Source organism: Remersonia thermophila, chromosome 7, assembly GCF_042764415.1.
Source record: "Remersonia thermophila strain ATCC 22073 chromosome 7, whole genome shotgun sequence".
NCBI lineage: Eukaryota > Fungi > Ascomycota > Sordariomycetes > Sordariales > Chaetomiaceae > Remersonia > Remersonia thermophila.
In genome coordinates this window covers 2290969-2309930 of record NC_092223.1, presented here as the reverse complement: position 1 = coordinate 2309930, position 18962 = coordinate 2290969, and the positions used below count along the sequence as shown (strand labels likewise).

General features: G+C 52.9%; 7 protein-coding genes across 7 annotated transcripts; 4 read left to right on the top strand and 3 right to left on the bottom strand.

Moving 5' to 3' along the window:
• Window positions 1-838: 838 nt before the first annotated feature.
• On the top strand, window positions 839-2408 carry VTJ83DRAFT_7595 (uncharacterized protein; the record flags this gene model as incomplete). The annotated part of the gene is made up of 3 exons (XM_071014434.1): window positions 839-982; window positions 1039-1823; window positions 1883-2408. 3 exons carry the CDS (start codon window positions 839-841, stop codon window positions 2406-2408), a joined length of 1455 nt encoding a protein of 484 aa, XP_070863812.1.
• A 2226-nt stretch (window positions 2409-4634) lies between these two features.
• VTJ83DRAFT_7594 (uncharacterized protein) lies at window positions 4635-7214 on the top strand (the record flags this gene model as incomplete). Its single annotated transcript, XM_071014433.1, has 3 exons — window positions 4635-5057; window positions 5111-5654; window positions 5713-7214. The coding sequence occupies 3 exons, from the start codon at window positions 4635-4637 to the stop codon at window positions 7212-7214; spliced, it is 2469 nt and encodes an 822-aa protein (XP_070863811.1).
• An 880-nt stretch (window positions 7215-8094) lies between these two features.
• Window positions 8095-8865, top strand: VTJ83DRAFT_7593 (uncharacterized protein; the record flags this gene model as incomplete). The annotated part of the gene is made up of 1 exon (XM_071014432.1): window positions 8095-8865. The coding sequence occupies one exon, from the start codon at window positions 8095-8097 to the stop codon at window positions 8863-8865; it is 771 nt and encodes a 256-aa protein (XP_070863810.1).
• A 223-nt stretch (window positions 8866-9088) lies between these two features.
• On the bottom strand, window positions 9089-9675 carry VTJ83DRAFT_7592 (uncharacterized protein; the record flags this gene model as incomplete). The annotated part of the gene is made up of 3 exons (XM_071014431.1): window positions 9089-9121; window positions 9182-9373; window positions 9433-9675. The coding sequence occupies 3 exons, from the start codon at window positions 9673-9675 to the stop codon at window positions 9089-9091; spliced, it is 468 nt and encodes a 155-aa protein (XP_070863809.1).
• A 551-nt stretch (window positions 9676-10226) lies between these two features.
• On the bottom strand, window positions 10227-12262 carry VTJ83DRAFT_7591 (uncharacterized protein; the record flags this gene model as incomplete). Its single annotated transcript, XM_071014430.1, has 7 exons — window positions 10227-10363; window positions 10444-10674; window positions 10749-11071; window positions 11143-11412; window positions 11474-11735; window positions 11794-11973; window positions 12049-12262. 7 exons carry the CDS (start codon window positions 12260-12262, stop codon window positions 10227-10229), a joined length of 1617 nt encoding a protein of 538 aa, XP_070863808.1.
• Window positions 12263-14601: 2339 nt separating this feature from the next.
• On the top strand, window positions 14602-15106 carry VTJ83DRAFT_7590 (uncharacterized protein; the record flags this gene model as incomplete). Its single annotated transcript, XM_071014429.1, has 3 exons — window positions 14602-14604; window positions 14744-14897; window positions 14964-15106. The coding sequence occupies 3 exons, from the start codon at window positions 14602-14604 to the stop codon at window positions 15104-15106; spliced, it is 300 nt and encodes a 99-aa protein (XP_070863807.1).
• Window positions 15107-16157: 1051 nt separating this feature from the next.
• VTJ83DRAFT_7589 (uncharacterized protein) lies at window positions 16158-17795 on the bottom strand (the record flags this gene model as incomplete). Its single annotated transcript, XM_071014427.1, has 6 exons — window positions 16158-16319; window positions 16379-16515; window positions 16608-17018; window positions 17137-17211; window positions 17348-17505; window positions 17587-17795. 6 exons carry the CDS (start codon window positions 17793-17795, stop codon window positions 16158-16160), a joined length of 1152 nt encoding a protein of 383 aa, XP_070863806.1.
• Window positions 17796-18962: the final 1167 nt, after the last annotated feature.

Here is an 18962-nt window from a genome sequence, read left to right as displayed (position 1 = left end):
GTGCTACCGGCTTAGGTGTTTGCCCTAGGCACTGGTTGAGGCCCCGCGCCACTGGGTCCCTTGTCTGGGAGCGCCGAAGGGTTTTAGTTGAATCCTATTGTTTGCTTGAACCTTTGACACGCATCTCGGCTGAGGACACGGCCTTGGTTTCCCCACGGCCGGCTCCCGTTGCTGCATCAGGCTATATTGGCCTGACCCGTCCCTTATGTCTCAAAAAACAAACGGGGTGTGGACCAATTCGGTCCATTCCTGCCTCCTTGCTGATCCTTTCAGCGACTGTTTCTGACTGGTGACCCTGGGGTTTCTTTCGTAGGCCTTTACAGCAAATCGCCCCCCGTACAAGTCCTGTCATCATCCGCACGACGGTTTGGGGTTCGGGATGATCACTTCGTCCCTGCAGCGCCACCGTCTGGGACGGTTGGAGATGGGCGTGGTAGTAAATGTTCCAATTTTGGAAACCACACGAGGTTACCCGGAGCCTCATCCTTGGCTCGCGAGGCCAGATGCAGAGCAGTGCATATTAATATACACAGCTAGTCGCTCGGGTCCTTCACCGCGGAGACCGCTGCGCACCGTGTGAGGCGACTGTGGAGTCCCTGTTTGCAACCACGGCGGTGGCCTCTTCGGGATAATGCAGTATGAGATCTATATATGTCCGGGCTCAACATACCCTCATCGTCTGACATAGACCACAAACCAGTTTGATAGCTCACCGACGGAACTATATGTATGCTCTGTGTGACAAAGGTTCGCTTCCTGGAAAGTACGGTCCAGTGAACAACTTGTCATCTATACGTTCTTTCCGCCCCCCCCCCCCCCCCCCCCACGACTGCCCGTCATGTTTATCGTTCAAGCACTCGCCACCATCGTCGTGGTGCTCGCGACGATCGCATCCTGCAGAGAGGTTCCGGTAAACAAGAAGCTTCGAGCTGAGATGTACGGCCCCGGCCTTGTCCATGAGCGTATCATGGCTACCAAGCATGTGAGTGCGTCTGATACGTAGGTACATGGGACGTTGGGGTGTTGACATCGGGACAGAGGATATGGGGTGAATTCCTACGCCAGGGTGCCTTCAACTCCAGTCAATACGGAAGCTTCGGGCCGAAGAAAGATGTGGTGCAATGCCGTCATGGTGTTGCAGCCCTAGTTCCAGGGGACCCTAAAAACACCTTTCGCTGCAAAAATCTGGATCTTTACGACTTCAAAACACATGCCCAGCTCGGCAGTGCGTCGGGCATGGGAGCCAGCATCTGGGGATGGACAAGCCCTGAGGGGCGAGAGTTCGTGGCCATCGCCCAGGAGGATGGCACGGCTTTTGCCGAAGTTACTTCAAGGGGAAAGCTCGTGTATCTCGGCCGTCTCCCTCAGTATGGCACAGCCCCGAAGTCGATGTGGCGGGAGATCAAGGGGTACAAAAACTACGTTCTCATCGGCAGCGAGGCCGTCCGGCACGGCATCCAGATATTTGACATGTCGAAGCTGCTTACCGTCAACCCTCAGAAGCCCGTGAAGTTCACCAACAACAAGGATCTTACAGCCTGGTGGATGGAGGGCTTGCCGATGGGCAAATCGCACAATGTTCTCGCAAATGAGGAGATGAAGTACGGCGTCGCGACAGGTTTCCAGCCACGAGATGGGTCGCTCAAAGCAGGCATGGTATTCTTCGATCTTACAGACCCATCAAAACCAAAAATGCTGGGTGGGACCGGAGTGGACGGCTACGTGCATGACGCGCAGTGCATCGTGTACCGCGGCCCCGATAAAAAATACTACGGCAGGGACATCTGCTACGGTTACGACGAGGATGCCTTCACCATGTATGTGTTCAGCTTCAGGCTGGACCCTTCGAACTTGAGACCTGGTATTGCTAACGTTTTGCTAGCTTCGATGTCACCGACAAAAAGAACATCACTGTCATCTCCAGCGTTTCGTACGAGGGCTTCGCGTATATCCACCAGGGCTGGGTTCTGGACCCGATGTGGCAACAGTATCTCATCACTGATGACGAGTACGACGAGTACAACAGGACGGGTTTAGGCCACGACGGCTACCCCGTCTCATATATCTGGGACATTTCGTCACTCGAAAACCCGAAGCAAACAGGCTATTACAAGGGCTTGAGGAAGGGCATCGATCACAACCAGTACGTCAAGGATGGATACACATACCAGAGCAACTACGGATTGGGTCTCAGCATCCTCGACCTGCGGTCTGTCCCTATGGACCCTACCGGGAGGAGCATCCGGGAGGTCGCCTATTTCGACACCCGTCCCGAAGACGACAACCTTCCCGGTGGCGGTAACTTGACGTTCACTGGGTCATGGTCCAACTACCCGTATTTCAACAGTGGATATATCCTTGTCAACACTTTGGACCGTGGGGTGTTTGTCTTGAAGAGGACTCGTTAGCGGTTACACTTCTGCGAGCTTGTACATATCGTTTCATAACCATTTGCAATTATGGCCAATGTTGCAGTATTACACCTGACATTTTCTGCAGGTGGCCCTCCTTCGATGAACAACTGATACATGATCAGACCAAGATGTATGTTGACTCTTGGCCGTAGAGGTTGTTATTCTTGATCCTCTGCGGCTCTCCCTCCCTCAATGGCATCCAAGCTACGCACTCCGCGGTCCGGGGAAATATCTGCAGAACGCGAATCCACCCTTCTCAAATGTGCCTTCATCCGCGAGTTTGAAAATTTCGATGCTTAGCTAACAGCAATACTGGGCCATTTCCTTGTCTTTGCCGGCGCCGAACCCCACAGCAAGAGGTCGCCACCGGGACGGGTGCCGTTTGTGTCTGTTGCCGTTAGCCGGCCCATAACCGAACGGCCATCGGCCCAAACCTCTGAGCTGCTGAGAAAATACGAGCGCTGTTGGAGCAAAAGAACCCGCACTCAGCGCCATCAAGAGGTCAAGTTCGGCAAGAAACTCAACTTAATCGCCTCAGTGCACCGGCCATGGGTTCATGAACAAGCGGCCGTTGTTGTCCAGGCCTGTCACCTGGACCAGGATGATGTCATCATGGGTCATGAGAACCGGCCAGCCTCTAGGCCGAGCCGGTCACGAACGCTTCCTCATTACTCATCCTCGTCATATCAGGAAAGGGTCTCGGCAATTATGGTCGCCATGGGACGCATGCATGACAAATAAAACCGCTAACGTACATGAATGGAGACATGTGCTGCTTGCAGCTGACGCGTGTGCGCCACCAAAAAAAAGAAAAAAAAAGAAAAAAAAAAAAAGAAAAGAAGAAATAAAAGTGTGACAGGATCCATGGGGACTCATACCCTGGTCCTGGCCGCCAGCAGACACTCTGCCTACCCAGACCGCCCTTCTGGCATCCATCGTGTACTGAAGGGGTCTCCAGGAGAGGCACACCAGACAGTTATTTTCTTTCTTGGAATAACAGCTTCCAACCACTCCTTTCCGCCGTATGGACTCTCAAGCGCCGTAGCCATCACAAAAAGAAAAGAAAAAAAAAAAAAACTCGCGCTGGTTGTTCACGTTCCACGGGCTCAAGTCGCTTAATTGCGGCCGTCCGGCGTGTGGATGTGCCCACGCCTGCCCGCGGGAACGGTTCATGAGCAGCCAGATTGGATAGGAGGCGTGAAATTATTCGTTAGGATGCTGATAGTCTGCTGGACCAAGGGGTTCAAGGTCGGGCTTTCGATCAACAGCAACCCCGATGTAGCTATGCAGAAACAGGGGGTGATGTGCTTCCTAGTACATTGACTAACCATTGATCTGTTGATGGTGCCCATGGCGTGGGTGACATGTTGGGGTCCGGGGGCAGTGGCTGCCTTTTAAAATGCCCAGTTGTGAAGTTGTGATAGGACGTTCCGTCTCGCAACTTTGCGGGAAGGGACCTCGCAGAAAGCTGTGTCCATTCCTTTACTTCGGGCGATATTCCATCGCCCATAGGGCTGAGGCGCATGTAACTGCGTCTTGACGGTCCAATGAATGCCAGTTAATAGCCCTCGGGATTTCGATCGAGGGCAAACTTTTTGTTTCAAAGTCAACATGTTTGGCGGTCAGCTACCGCTAATACACCTTGGCAGGCGACGTGTTCGAGACCAGACGGCGTTCCGATGTTCAGGTGGAGAAGTACGGCACTGGCTCCACTCCGGGTCCCGTCAGCCGCCGAGAGCCGACCCGGGCACGGCTTCCGAGCCGGCTTGGCACCGGCCCGGGCAGGAGTAAGAGCATTCTGTTCTCTGAGTAGACATTGCACCCCAAGTGTCACTGTGTCAGAGGAACTTCAAAGACATGGAGCACTTGATACTGTAACGTGTCTGTCATGAGATGGTGGTGAAGATCCACTGCGGCCCCCGGGCGAGGCGAGTTTGCCGATTGAAAGGACGGCGAAGCCAACGGTTGGGTCGCCGATGGCTGCGGTCCAAACACACACACCAAGCCGACGGCTCGGCCGATCCGTGACAAGGGTCGCAAGGACCCTGTTACCGTCGCCACGTTATCTCCTCAAGTGATCGCTGTTTCTTTATCACCAGTCGCTCTCGATGCTCCCGAATGTGCAGCTGCAATATTTAGAGGGCTAATGGATTGATAACCCAACATCCGCTCTGTGTGTTCTCCCTTCAAGACCCCCCTAGTGTGGGAAGCTACGTAGCCATGTTGTTTTCAAGGCGATCAATCGCCGACGTCTTGCAGAAGATTCTGGACATTGACCCAGAGCTCTCCAAGGACGCACCCCCGGCAGTCTATTTCCTGAGTCACTCAGGCAGCGGAATCAACTGCTACACCGAACCTGAACCGACCGTGGGAGGTTGGCTCCGGTCTCTCATTCCGACACCCCAGAGCGCCGTCCGATACGTTCGCAGCGTCTTCCTCTTCACACAATGGCTACCCAGATACAACTGGACATGGCTCATCGGCGACTCCATCGCCGGGCTCACGGTCGGTTTTGTCGTGATACCACAGGCCATGGCATATGCTTTGCTCGCTAAGCTCTCTCCGGAGTACGGCTTGTACACAAGCTTTGTCGGTGCGGCCATCTACTGGGTCTTTGGCACCTCGAAGGACATTGTCATTGGGGTATGCTCGGGATCGCTTTGAAGAACCGTGGACCACCGCTAATCGGGGCTTAGACCACAGCCGTCGGATCACTCCTTGTCGGATCGGTTGTCGTCGCGGTACAGGAAGAACATCCTGGCACCTACACCAATGAAGCCATTGCCAAAGTGCTGTCGGCGGTGTCCGGCATGATTTTGCTGGCGATTGGTCTCCTGCGACTCGGCTGGATCATCGAGTTCATTCCATATATATCGATTTCGGCATTTGTCACCGCAGCAGCCATTACCATCATGGCGACTCAATTTCCGACTCTTATGGGGATCACCGGCGTCAACACCCGAGAAGCGACCTATCAAGTCATCATCGAATCCCTTAAAGGATTGCCGAGGACACGGGTTGATGCCGCAATTGGCTTGTCATGTATTGTTCTGCTCTACGTCATCAGGCATTTCTGCACCCATATGCAGGCTCGACAGCCGGCAAGGCAAACGACATGGGCCATCGTGTCATCAATGAGGTTGACATTTGCCATGCTGCTTTATACATTCATCAGCTGGCTGGTGAACCGCAATCGTCGAGAGACGCCGGTGTTCCGCATCGTTGGGCACATTGACCGAGGTCAGTGCATCATAGCTTGCTAGCCCTCCAAAGAACCAAAGCTGACATGGTGCGATAGGGTTCAGGCATGCTGGTCCCCCTCCTCTGAGCAAGGAGCTGATATCCCTCGTCCTCCCTGAGCTTCCCGCCATCCTCATCATCTTGGTCATCGAGCACGTCGCCATCGCCAAATCTTTCGGGCGAACCTACGGCTATGATGTTATTCCTTCTCAGGAGATCCTTGCTCAGGGAGCTTCCAATCTGATCGGCACCTTTGTGGGAGGGTACGCTTGCACGGGCTCCTTTGGCGCCTCGGCTGTTTTGTCCAAGGCTGGTGTGCGAACGCCCTTAGCAGGTCTCTTCAGCGCCCTCATTCTCCTCCTCGCCCTCTACGCCCTTACAGCCGTCTTCTTTTACATTCCCCACGCTGCTCTCGCAGGTCTCATTATTCATGCCGTCGTAGACCTCCCAACGCCGCCCAAAACGCTCTACAAGTACTGGAGACTCTCTCCTGTTGAGTTCGTGCTGTGGTGGATCGGGGTCCTCGTCGCCATATTTATCTCGTTGGAGGTTTCCATCTACGTCACGATCGGCATCTCTCTCGCGCTTCTCCTCATCCGACTTGCCCGCGGCCGGGGCCACTTTCTCGGCCGCACTCGGGTCTATCACTACCGGACACCGGCGAGACGTGTACCATCTCCTATGGACAGCAACAGCGACCTAGCGTCTACCTCTACCGTGGCTGATCGGCAGCCTACCCCATTCCATGAGCAGCCTGGCAGTGGATGCTTTGATGCCAAGCCTCGTGATATTTACCTTCCGATCGATCATTATGGGGCATCCAACCCTGAGGTCACCATCTCTGACCCCTACCCAGGCGTCATAATTTACCGTTTTCCGGCAGGGTTCAACTACACCAACCAAGCACAGCATGTTCACCGATTGGTCTCCTACGTCAAGTCGCACACCCACCCCGGGGGACAGCAGCCTCCTTCCAAGTCGGGGCGTCTCTGGAGCGATCCTGGGCCCACATCGGACCAAAACAACGGGGCGACAACCCTGCCACCGCTCCGCGCTGTGGTACTGGATTGCACCGCGGTTGACGGCATTGACATTACTTCGGTACAAGGGCTCGTCGATGCTCGAAGGTCCCTTGAGCGACATGCTTGTCCAGGAGAAAGTGGCAACCGCCACGGAAATTGTGTGCAGTGGCACTTTGCAGGGTTGTCAAACCCCTGGGCGAGGAGGGCGCTTGCGGCAGCTGGGTTTGGGGTACCAGTTGGGGTGGTAGAGACGACGGATGTTGAAGCAGGGATGGAGGAGAAAGCACTGAGTGGGTGGGAACCTGTCTATATCGTGGCGAGTGTGGACGAGGAAGAAGGGAGGTCAGAAAAGGGGGCTTTGCCTGTTCACGGCGTTGATAGACCGTTCTTCCACGCCGACTTGACAGAGGCCGTGCAAGCAGCAGTCAGACAAGCTAGGAGGATGGAAGAACTCCAGAGGAGGTTCGAGAATCCCGAGAAAGCGCCCAGAGGGGTGGGGAACGACACGGGATCGGCGATTGGTGGGCCTGGCACCTGACATTCTGATCTAGAATTGGAAGGTGATTGCTTTAATCATGAAGACCGAGTTACGTACTTAGCTAATGCACATTTATTGGACTGACTCGAAAGACGCAAGACAACAAGTTACTCAAGGTAAATGACACACCACGACAACAAACCGGTATGAAATGATTAACCAAAGTGTGAGATACACGATAGAATCGTTAAAAAAACAGCAAGAATCTAAATTGAAAAGCCGCAAAAGTATAGCAATAGGATCTTTCCATTTTCGTCATTAGCGCACTTAGGCATTACTAGCGGTTGTTACATTTCTGTAATTATCAGATGGATTTTTTTATCACTTGTTAAGAATCTGTAACTATACGTTGTCTAAGGAAGCACAGATTATGGCAAAAGTCCCCGGATGTCTAAAGTCAAGTCACGATGCCAACATCCATCACTCCATACCAAAGATAACGTTATCTTCTCCGGGTGTTTGGCCACCACATGCATAAGACCCGCTGTTTTGCGTTGTATGGACTTACTAGCAGACTGACAGTGAAAGTCGACCCATATCTGGTCTCTTAGTCATGTTGTTATACCTGTCAGACATCCTGTCTCGTAGTGCGTTGCGATCAACGCCGCCGTATTTCACCCTCCCCATGTTCGGTTAACATATGTTTGCCACGCATCTACGTGAGGTAGGGATCATTCAAAGCAATGAGCGACGGCCAAGACGGAGGTCTTGTCGGCGGCTTTTCGGGGGGGGGGGGGGGGGGGGTTCAGATTGTCAATGAAATAGGAGGTATAAAATCCCCCAATTGCCATAAGCTACGGAACAATCAACCAAACACACCCGAATAACTATCAAGCATTCACTTATCTCTTGACCTTTGGCGTAAAGCTCATTGTTTACCATGAAAAACGCCGCCCTGTTTTCGACTTTCGCGGCACTAGCCCTCACCGACGCCAAGGTGTTCTTTCAAAACGCTGGAAAAATAGATGGCTGGAACGGAAAAAGCCATACCAAGGGAACCATTCAAGAGACGAATACGATCTTCTTCAGCAATCGCCCTAGCCTTAACTTCACCCAGATCTATGATCCCGGTTATGATTCGTTGTATCACGCTCAACTCAGAGTCGACCACGGCTATGCTCTGAACGAGGAGAGATACTACGGCTTCGCCTTCAGACTGGATAAAAACTGGAATTTTGAACCGCCGGTAGATTACGTGTTGGCCCGGTTCATGGGCACGTTCCCGTCATGCGACACAACGATGCCAAGCACCGTACTATGGCTCAGGGGTTCAAAGCTCTGGACCCAGGTCGTGGGCGGGACTTCCTGTGACAAGGAGGTTGTTCTTTATGATCTCAACCAATGCGCGATCACAAAGGAGAAGTGGCATCGCGTTATTATCGGGGCTTCTTGGAAGGCCGATAAGACGGGCTTCTTAAAGATCTGGTTCGATGGGCAGGAAGTCTTGACTAAGACAAATATTAAGACGACTGTATCGGATCAAGGCTCGAGGAAATTCGAGTTTACACTTGGGGCGAACATGTGGGGATGGTATTGGCAGAGGGATCAATATAACCCACCTCGGGGCGCGACATACACAGTCTACTTCGACACAATTACTATCGCTGATAAGAAGGATGAGGCTGACCCTGAAAATTGTAAGCACATTTAAACTACGGGGGGGGGGGGGGGGGGGTCTGACCATGAGAAGTTGTGTGAGAATGAAGGGCGTAGAACACACATGGTTGTTGGATTTGGTTCAGGGTTCAGTTTAGTTTCACAATGGATCTTGGATAGCTCAAGCGCCAAATAAACGAAACTCTGACACCAGTTTCCCCTCTGCACCTCAGTAGCTTGAATGTTCAGGCACACAGAAAAAAGACCAGTTGAATCGTTTAGACGCTAGGATACCTCTCCCCTTGATCCCACTAATGGATGCGTTAGATGTCAGTTCTTGGGAGCAAGCGTCTGGGATATCAAGAACTTACGTGTTCCACGATGCAGCCCCCTTCCCAGCGGAACCGATCAACCACCTCACCCATGAAACCAGCCCGGTAGTTCACCCATGACATGTTGTCCTTGATGGTTGAACGGAGGTACGTGTGCTGGAAGCTGTTCCAGAAGGGGCTCAGAACGTCCCAGGCAGCCTTGTGGCCATTGTTGGCCATCGGGTTATGGTTCTGTTCACTCCGTCAGTCTCCGGTACAGTCCGCTGGGGCCGATAGCATTATATACTTACAATGTAGTCGTCGGAAATGTACTTGAATGCCTCGTAGAGGTTCTTCTTGGGGCCGACGAAAACCTCGACGAACGCACGGAACCGGGCCTCCGTCTCCTCCTGACTGGGAGGAGGATCCTGGCGGACACAAGGGGGGGGAGCCTGCTGCCCCTGCCTCGGGACAAGGTCCACGCCACCAGTAGGGAGAGCGACCGCGGACAACGGCGCAACAACGAGGGCTGCGACACACGGGAGAAGCTTCATGGTGAAAACAATAGGGATGGACACGGGATCGAGAGATTGCCAGTCAATGGCGACCGATCAGGTGAAAGGCAGGTCTTCGAAGGGGGGTTATATCTGCCATGTACGGAGCGGGGACCGGTTGTCTCGTGATGCTTGGCCAATATCGAGGGTATCATTCCGCTGTATTTTACCTGTTTGTCGGTGGGAGGCGTGCCAACATAGCATGGTACTTGGCAGTGGTTAACGGCGCTAATGTAGCCTTGCTCTACCTCAAGCGGAGGAAGAGGTTCCATTTCGCCTCGCTCCCTCGGAGCCTACCACAGCGGGTTAACGACCGATAACCCCTGCAACGGGACCAGCCACCAACCAGAGAGAGGAAGCGAGTCCAACTTGGGGTAGCAGCAACAGGTTGACGCTGACATCGACATCGAGCCTAAAGGTAACCGCAATATTTCTCTCAGATTGGCTAAGATAAACACATTACTTAGAAGCATACTCGACAATCGGGTATACAAGTTTCTCCGAAGGTCCCTTCCATCAATGTTGGACGATCCCAAATTGCAATCATTCTTTCAAGCAACCGTCTCCTTCGTCTCAGCAACGCCGCGTTTCTCCGTGCTGCCCCGCTCTTCGACATCCCCACCCCTGTGCCCGACGACCTTCTCGACGGCGGCAACAGCCTCGTCGGCGAGCCTCTTGTCCTCGAACACTGTAGTAGATGGTTAGCTTCACCGTTGTGAAATCCCAGCGCAACCCAGAGTTAACCAGGTACGTCTTTGGGCAACTTACTGAAAGCCAGCTCCTCAAGGGTGCGGCCAAAGGTTTCGGGGAACATGAAGTAGACGAAGACGACTTCATACGCGAGCCAGGCGCAGTACGAGATGAGGTAGCGCCAGCCGACATTGCGGAGGCCGATGGGGTTGACGAAGGTTGTGAAGAAGCCAGCCAGACGGCCAAAGAGCTGGAACCACGCAATTCCCTGAGAGCGTTCGGCATACGGCCAGACTTCCACCATGTACGCTGCATTGTGTTAGCCATGGAGCTGGAAGACGCAGAAAGGGGTGAAAAGGATTTGGGTTTCGATCTCTGCGTACTATATGTCAAGGCATTATAGCCCATGTTGTAGCATGGTGAGTAGGCGTAGATAAAGAAGAGCACGGCAATGTTGGCCGCGTTGTTAGGGGTACCAGCCTTCTCAGCCGTTTGGGCGCGCTCCATCGCGATAGTCCACGAAATATAGCAGAGAAGAAGGCTGATCGTGCACATGAGGTACATGACACGGCGCCGGATCCGGACGACGAGGAGAGACACAACCACACCACAGAACAAGCTCCAGCAAGCGATCGAGACGTTGATCTTCTGGATATACTTGCTATCCTGGAAGCCGATAAGCTTGAGGAGATCTCCGAGATAATATCTGGGAAGGCGATCTGGTTAGTGATGCCCTCCCGCGCGGCATGTGCTGCGTGACTTGGTAAGGTGACGTACGAGATCAACGTATTGCCGGACCATTGGGTGAAGAGACCAAGCATGGTAGTAATGAGCAGACGGCGCCTCATGCCCGAAGTCTTGAAAAGGTCGAGCCAGGATTTCTTGGACGCCTCAAGCTCAAGACGAATCGTAGTCTGCATCTGAGCAAACTCGGCGTTGACAAACTCCTCGCCGCGGTCAGACTCTCCATGATACTTCATGAGAATGGCACGAGCCTCATCGGCACGGTCCTTGGTAATCAGCCAACGCGGGCTCTCCGGGAGAAAGCTGCTGGGCTGTCAGTTTCAACCAGGTTTTCAGAGCTCATCCATGAGGTCTTGAAACGCACAAGACGAAGAAGATTTGCAGAAGCGAAGGGCAAATCTGGAGTAGTGATGGGATTCTCCAAGCCCAGTCGGATTTGATGTCGTTGGTACCGAAGCAAATCGCCGCGGCGACAATTTGACCGATAAAATACGACACATTGAAGAGCGAAGTCAGGACGGGACGTTCTTTGGGATACGCAAGCTCGCCGATTAGCGCGGAGCCCGAAACGATGCAGGTGGGAATTCCGAAGCCCAAAATCATGCGAGCAATGATGTACATGGCCACTATATTACGTTTAGCGTCAGGTAGAACATGCCGGACTGAGCAGAACCTAGCACGCACCATGCTGCGAGCAGCCCTGGATGATGGCGCCGAAAACCATGATGAGGGAACCGCCGAAGATAGACCAGCGACGGCCAAACTTGTCGTTCACAGTGGGGATAAGGGGCAGCGAAAGAATGGCGCCCAGCGAGTATGCGGCTGCGATAATGCCCTTAAGGGGGCCCTGGGGATCCTTGAAGTCTAATCGCAAAATCCCGTCAGTGCTGGAGCTCACACAAACTCCCTGCTGATCATCCGGGCGTTGAAGTGACGTACAGGTAGTCCATGTCGGCACAATCTGAAGGGCATTGATCATTTGGGAGTCGAATCCAGATGTGAGCTCAATACCCATGCAGGTCGGGAAGAGCATGAGATAAAGATACAGCAGATTCGGCTTCTGGAAAAAGTATTTCTTATCCTCGTTGGCGAGACGCGTGATGATGGGGTCGGACTTGCCGACCTCGGCGGCCGTGGCTGCTCCGATGGCCATGATGCTGGGCTGCTGGCTGCGTTGAGGTGATCGCTCTTGATGCTCTGCGGCCTAGTCGTCTTCCCAAGGGGTCCCGAAGCGACTAGCAGATGGCCGAGAAGTTGGAGCTACACCTGGAGCTGTGGGGGAAGCTCTCGATTATAATGCCACCCACACATGCGGGACACTCTAAATAAATATACGGCGCGCGAACGATCCACCACCCTGGGATGAAGAACCACATTTTCCCTCATGTCCCGCAAGCCAGGATAGGCGCATCCGCATAACAGCTTGCCGTTGTATCCCGCCTGAGACTGGACTCTCGACTACCTTTCCGTGCTTGGTTGGCCGGCAGGTGATCCGAACGTCCAGAAGGAGCATGGTAACCCGACGTTAATGACCACCGATGTTCGTCCTCCCAATCCTTCCGTCAAGAAAACTGGGGACATCTTTTTTTCTCCACGGTTGGTTCCCCATGCAGTACCACGATGGGCTCTTCCTCCAGGAGGCTGGGACCGAAGAAAACGAAACAGACCGGGAACGAACCAACAAGCTGTCGAGACGTACAACCTAACGTTGCAGGCGCCATGATACCACACTGATCCCGCCTTGCTGTTGCAGCTGTGAACGCACTGTCGTACGGATGCGGAGCTACACTACGGGCAGTGTGGCAACCCACCTATGGAAATTACTCGCCGCGGACAAAGTCCCACCACCCCCGGATTGTTGAATACACCTGGAGCTGCCCGACCTAAGGTACCAGGAACTTTGGAACGCATGATATGACAACGAATGCTACACTCCGCAACCCCCGTTTAAGAACGAAGACGCGCTCCCTGTGAACACAGGAAACTGCCTGCTTGCAAAAGTATTCTCCTATCGTCAAGGTTACTCAACTACTGCTTTGTTGTTGTTACCTATTCTGCGCTGTAATCATCGTGCCGTCAACACCCGGTCCTCTCCGCTGTCAGGTTCCGAGTCTTGGTTGTTTGTGGGCGGTTCGGTAGCCGCCTTGGCGCTCGCGGGGGAGGACAGGAACCATGACCTTCAAGTGGTTCGGATTGGAGGCAATGGACAGTGGTCGACAGGGCTTCTCCGCCGGATAAATGGAGCCTTGGGCGGGCCAAGACGGCATCTTCGCAACGTCGTCCCGCTCGTGCGAAGCGAGATCCAGGGCCTTTCCTTTCTGGGGGTCTGGATGGATAAGCTCCATGCTGCGAAGCAGGCAAATTGGCCATGTGCGGCCCAGTCCTTTTTTCTTGGGGTCTTGTAATCGGTCCGCGAAGCTACCCGTTGCCATATGCCGTGGTCAAACACGAAATCGGGAAATCCGGATACGCCGCGTACCCAGAGGACAACGCTATTGGATCTTGCAAGGTGTGTCGCCTCGCCGCCAGCCGGCGAGTCTCCCATTGAGCCGGTGATATTACTGCCCGCCGTGGTGCTTCCGCCTGGCCCGTCTGGAGATTGCCGCCCAGGTTGGCTCCTCATCACCTGGATATGCGAGGGACCATACCAATCGTGTCTTGTTGTTTGACCTAACATGTTTTGGGGTGATTTGCGCGCGCAACGAAGGCTAATGGTCTCATGGGACCCAACCGACATGGTAACTCTCAGGGCCTTGCCAGCCCGAGCAAGGTGTTGGATGCAACTTGCAAACCCACTTATCTCTTGTGCTGTGTTCAGCGCTGGTGCAGGTCGACATCGGCACTTGGTTACCCAACGGCAGTTGAGACGAGGCTATGCCGATAGTAACTTATGCGCCTTGAGACGAAAGGGAAAAGCTCCGGTGCGCTAACGTGAAACTGCCGTTGCCCACTCCATCGCACCTTGTAGGGTTGCCGAAACCCGAACCTACCTTACCTATAGTAGGTTAGCTACCGTAGGTACACAGTAGTTAAGGCACCTGAGCTTGGCCCGGTCGGGCTCAGTGGGCCTGGCTTGGCAGTCCGCGCTCTCAGGTTCTTCGAGTGGCCTAACCGAGTCACATGACTGCAAGTTCCAGATAGTTAAGGCGTGAATGCGACCAAGCGCAGGCTCGGTGTCGAAGAAACACTGTATGTACATACGACCTTTTCAAAGATAATCATGATTTCACCGGTTACCTACTTTGGTACGTAATGGTGCTTGGACGCCTGTCGCAATTTTATACAGGTCTCAGGAAGTCACAAAGGGGAGTAAGGGGCTGAAAAAGTATTCACCATCACCCTAAAAGAATGTTTATCTCTGGCAAGATTCACGAGGTCTTCATTTCGCGTCGGATGGAGTGATGGACTAGATCAAATCCTTATCAACCTACCCTTTCTAGGCTACCCTTACAGTGTTCCCACACTCTTTGCAGCACAGAAAAGCATACTTGGATGGTATGTATAGCCCAGTTATATACATCTTTCTCAAGGTGGTTATATAAGCATGTCAGATTGAGGCTGGGACATGATTAACAATTTTCTGGCGGCTTTACGGGTTTTGGGGATATGCTGGGCTGAGTACTTCCGGCTGTAGATCTCACGGTGGATGGTAGCGTTCTTGGATACAGCTACACTGCTGATGTGGAGTAGCCCAGTTCCTAGTTCGACTTATATTTCAGAGACGCTAGAATCATGGATGCTGGGGATACGGAGCTTCGACAGGTCCAATCTCAGATCGCATAGTTCGAGTACGTAAGAGACACGAGCGACTATCGAGGATCCATCAGATAAGCCATTACTGAAAAGTAGCTCAGTAATTGCGACCCCTGCAACGTTCTCTAGAATCGTTCCGACACGGATTTTCCTGAGGTCAGTAAGCATTGTCTTCCTCTCAACCTCGTTGGTAACGAAACAGCAAATAAATCCAATGATGATTCTAAGGAGCCGGTATCTGTGACGGTATCCCCGTCATATTAGTGTCAACAGGCGCTCAAAGACTTGTATATGCTGGGGTTTATGTTTGTTGGAAGATTGCGATTAGGTACGGCCCGTTCCTTAATGAAATCACCACTTTGACGACAGAGGGTCGGGGTACGCCTAAGCCGATCTACAAACAAGGTTGCCTGCAATTGACCTACTGTTTAAACCCTTGGTCTACCCAATACTTACAAGAGTGGTTGGCCTCACAGTAGATGATTATCTGTATCCCAGATTCTTCGAGATTTTACTGACATTGTCATATTTCCCTGCCACCACCTGAATACACAGACGTATAGGACGACATCACGCGTCCATTCCACGGAGTAGAGGAGCCCAGTCTACGTTTCTGAGGTGCTTGTGTCTGATGACTGCTGTTGGTGTCTCAGGGCTCAAGGGATGTATCGTGGTAGTTAGATTAAGCCTTGAACTATTGATGGGTTAAGCCATTCCGTCGATCGCCAAAAATCATTATTCAGGTTTCTGCAACATAACTGCCGGCACTACTAATTATAAACCTCTTGCTCTAATTAGTCTGCAGAAATATCGAGTCTTTCCTCTCCACCCCGCTCCCGCAACTCAGAGTGAGGGGCAGGTGTTGTGAATGTCGACGTTGCTGTTACGCTGAGATGTAGTTCCGCGCGAGGCACGGATATGATGTTGGCGTATCGATCGTCCGGCGATATCTTGTCATGTGTCCTTCCGGATCTCATGTAGGGGCTTTCAGCTCAGAATCCGGATAGGGTAGCCCTTGCAAACGTGTCCAGCGGACTGAACGAGATATACAGTTCATCCAGTAACTGCAGCGATATGCACACAGGCATTTGGAGGTGTAGAGCGATAACGCATAAACCTTATGTACACGGTTCCTGGTGGTTGAATATCACGAATATTCAGAAAGCCTAACTGACTATGACAAGGAGCCTCCGCGCCGCTCCATGAAATGTGCCCTGACATTCTACCTTGTTGTACGATACATTTCCAGCCCGTCAAGACACTCTATAGTGTCATATACAGTCAACCGATGGGGTTTACCAAGGAGCGTACACATAACACAGCGGCGTACCGCCGACCGTGTCGATCGTTTGCCCGATCGTTACGTTTCTGTTGATTGGCTCATAGCCCATAATATCGCTGGGAACAGCTTCAGGCGTGGGTGGTCGGTTGAACATTGTGTTTGTGCCCGAGATTGTCTGTGAATGCGGTCAGGTAAGAAGGGACAGCGGAGCTTTTGGAGAAATCAACGACGTACCTGTCTATTCTCCCAGTCAAGGTTCTGCCAAATAAAGTGAAGGCGGTCAATGTTTCCATGATGGAAGTAAAAGCCTGGCTCGAGAGAGGAAAAATAAAAGTCTCCTCCGGGGTCACCACTGATCGAGAAGTGGCCGCCTATCCAAGCTTTCATGTCAGCAAGGCACGTCTTCGCAAGACTTGTTCACGCTATTATTCCAACAGCGCAATCATCTTTCAGGATCACTGACCTCCATGCACAGACATGCCAGCTCGGACGCCTTCGGGCCATCGAGTATCGCCTTGAACAATGGCCTGGAAGATTTCGAGATTCGGACTCAGGAGGATGACATCCGTCGTGTTCCGCAGCGATGCCGCACTGCTGCAGAGGTTGGTATTGAGATCCCGCTTGATGCACCGTGGATTGTATTTCAGCGGATTTCGTGCGGTATTGGGCCCGAGGTTGACGGTGAAGTTGGAGAAGGGACCCGAAAGCAAACACCCTCCTCCTGTCCCAGCAGGCATACCGAAACCGCCTCCTGGTCTGGAGACCTTTGCGCCGTTGCTTCCGATCGAGTACTCGCTGCCGTCAAACAGAGGTGACGTCTCCACCGTCCCTAAACCGCCGCAGTCCAGGCCCCATTCCCAGAACGAAACCGTACCTGTTCTTTGCGTCAGCATGCTGTTTAGGAATCGAGAAGCTGATAAGAAGTCGCCCTTTACGAGTCATCTTCTACGGCTCCAGCCGGTTCTCTATGTTCAGGCATGATAGCAACTTACCCGTATAACCGCAAAGATCCCGCAGATCTTGCTCGAGAACCCAGTTCAAGTGACGGTGCCAGTAGAGGAAAGTCGCTTTTTCCACAAGTTAGAAACCAGCCTCAACATCAGATAATGTGATTGGGCGGGTGTGTTTGTTGGTGTAATCCCAATGTCGTTCGGACAAGGTTACAAAAAAGAGGATGCCAATGACTGTCGACTTGGATCGTACCTGAATTGTGGACATAAGGGGTTTGGAAGTAGTGCAGAACGCCATAGTCATCCCACGCAGAGCGAGCACCGTCAATCCCCTTGTTGCGAGACGGCTTCTGCATCAAGCACTGTACTGCCTCCTGGTAGGCCTTACGGTCTGTCAGGGTCATATTACGCCTGGGCACAAAAGTTAGCACCCGCTCCATCTAAAAATCCTAGACAATAACTCGTGCCTAAGGTAGGTGAGTAGGTACTTACCATTCTTTGCGGACCCGCACAGTCTCCAATGTGCAGCCGCTTGTTGACTTAGCCACCCGTGCCATGGCATTTTCGTAGGCGATTCGGCTCAGCTCGCGGATAGCATAGCCACTGTCGATCTGTTGCTGGGTGAAATTGGGGATCTGTGGAGCCGCAGCAGCTTGCCCGGCAAGCAGGGTGCCTGCTACGAGAAATTGGAGCGAGCGCATCTTGAAGGATGCGGATGATGGACCGGCGAGGAGAAGGCCGATGTGTCGGGTTCAGTGAGCTCACAAAAAAGAACCAACGACCGCCCTGGACAAGGGCAATTTTATACCATCAGCCTCCTACCGTCACAGTCGTCTGCGAAACATTCCGTCGTTCATCTCCAGTGAGCCAAGCCATAGCAACCCCCAGAATCGGCGCTTTGGGACAGCCGGCGCCAGTGCCGCCGTTATCGATACATGTCGGCAGTCGCTCTTGGCATGCATGTTCGCCGTTCAATATTCCCGCGTGGGGTTCACAGACGTTGACGTCAGTTTAGGCAAATATATTCCACCATTCATCTGCCAAAGACGATATTGTGAAGTTTAGTTGCTGACCCCCTTGGGCCGCTCTCAACGATGCAGAGGCCTGTGGGGCTTATTAAGTTCCCGGACCACGGCAAGCAAGCCGGGCTGTTAATGAGGAAGGACGCGTGGCACGGCAAATGGAAGCCTTCGGCTGGATGGCCGGCGAGGACTTGCTACTATTGCCGTCATCAAAGCCAATCTATGGGCTTTAGAAGGCCAGTGGTGACGCTGATGTCAGATGAATAGGCAGGGCTGAGGCAGTATGGTGTCGTACACGTTCCGCCATGTAGAATCGGGAGGAACAGCGAGGCCATTGCGAGTCAACGAGTTGAATATCAGGAAACCTTGAGCCGGAGAAGACCCGCAGCAAAACGTGCAATCACCCCCTATGAATTACGCAGATGCAAAGCCGGTTGAGAAGCCAAACCTGGATGTGCTGACCGGGTATGAAGATCACATCCATGCCAATGTTAATCTCTCGAGATTGGCCGTGACAGCACCAGGGAGATTGACTCTCCAACGATTACGTTGCAATCCAGCCTACCGAATTTACAGAACCTTGGGAGAAGAATGGCGGCTTCTAGTTCGGGCCGTCCGGAAAATCAATACCAGCACAAGGGGTATCCCCTGAATCACGTCAAGAGTCGTCTTCAAGGCACCAGCTAACGTTTCAGCGCATGCCGCCTCCGCAGCCTGGAAGTTGTGGAGATTTTCATACTAACCCCCCTATAAAATGTCTTGGGATATCTCCATCTCCGGCATTTCCGTGTTGACGGGGCTTGTTCCGTCACTTCATGCGTCTTCTTTCAGCCGACAATTGTCTTA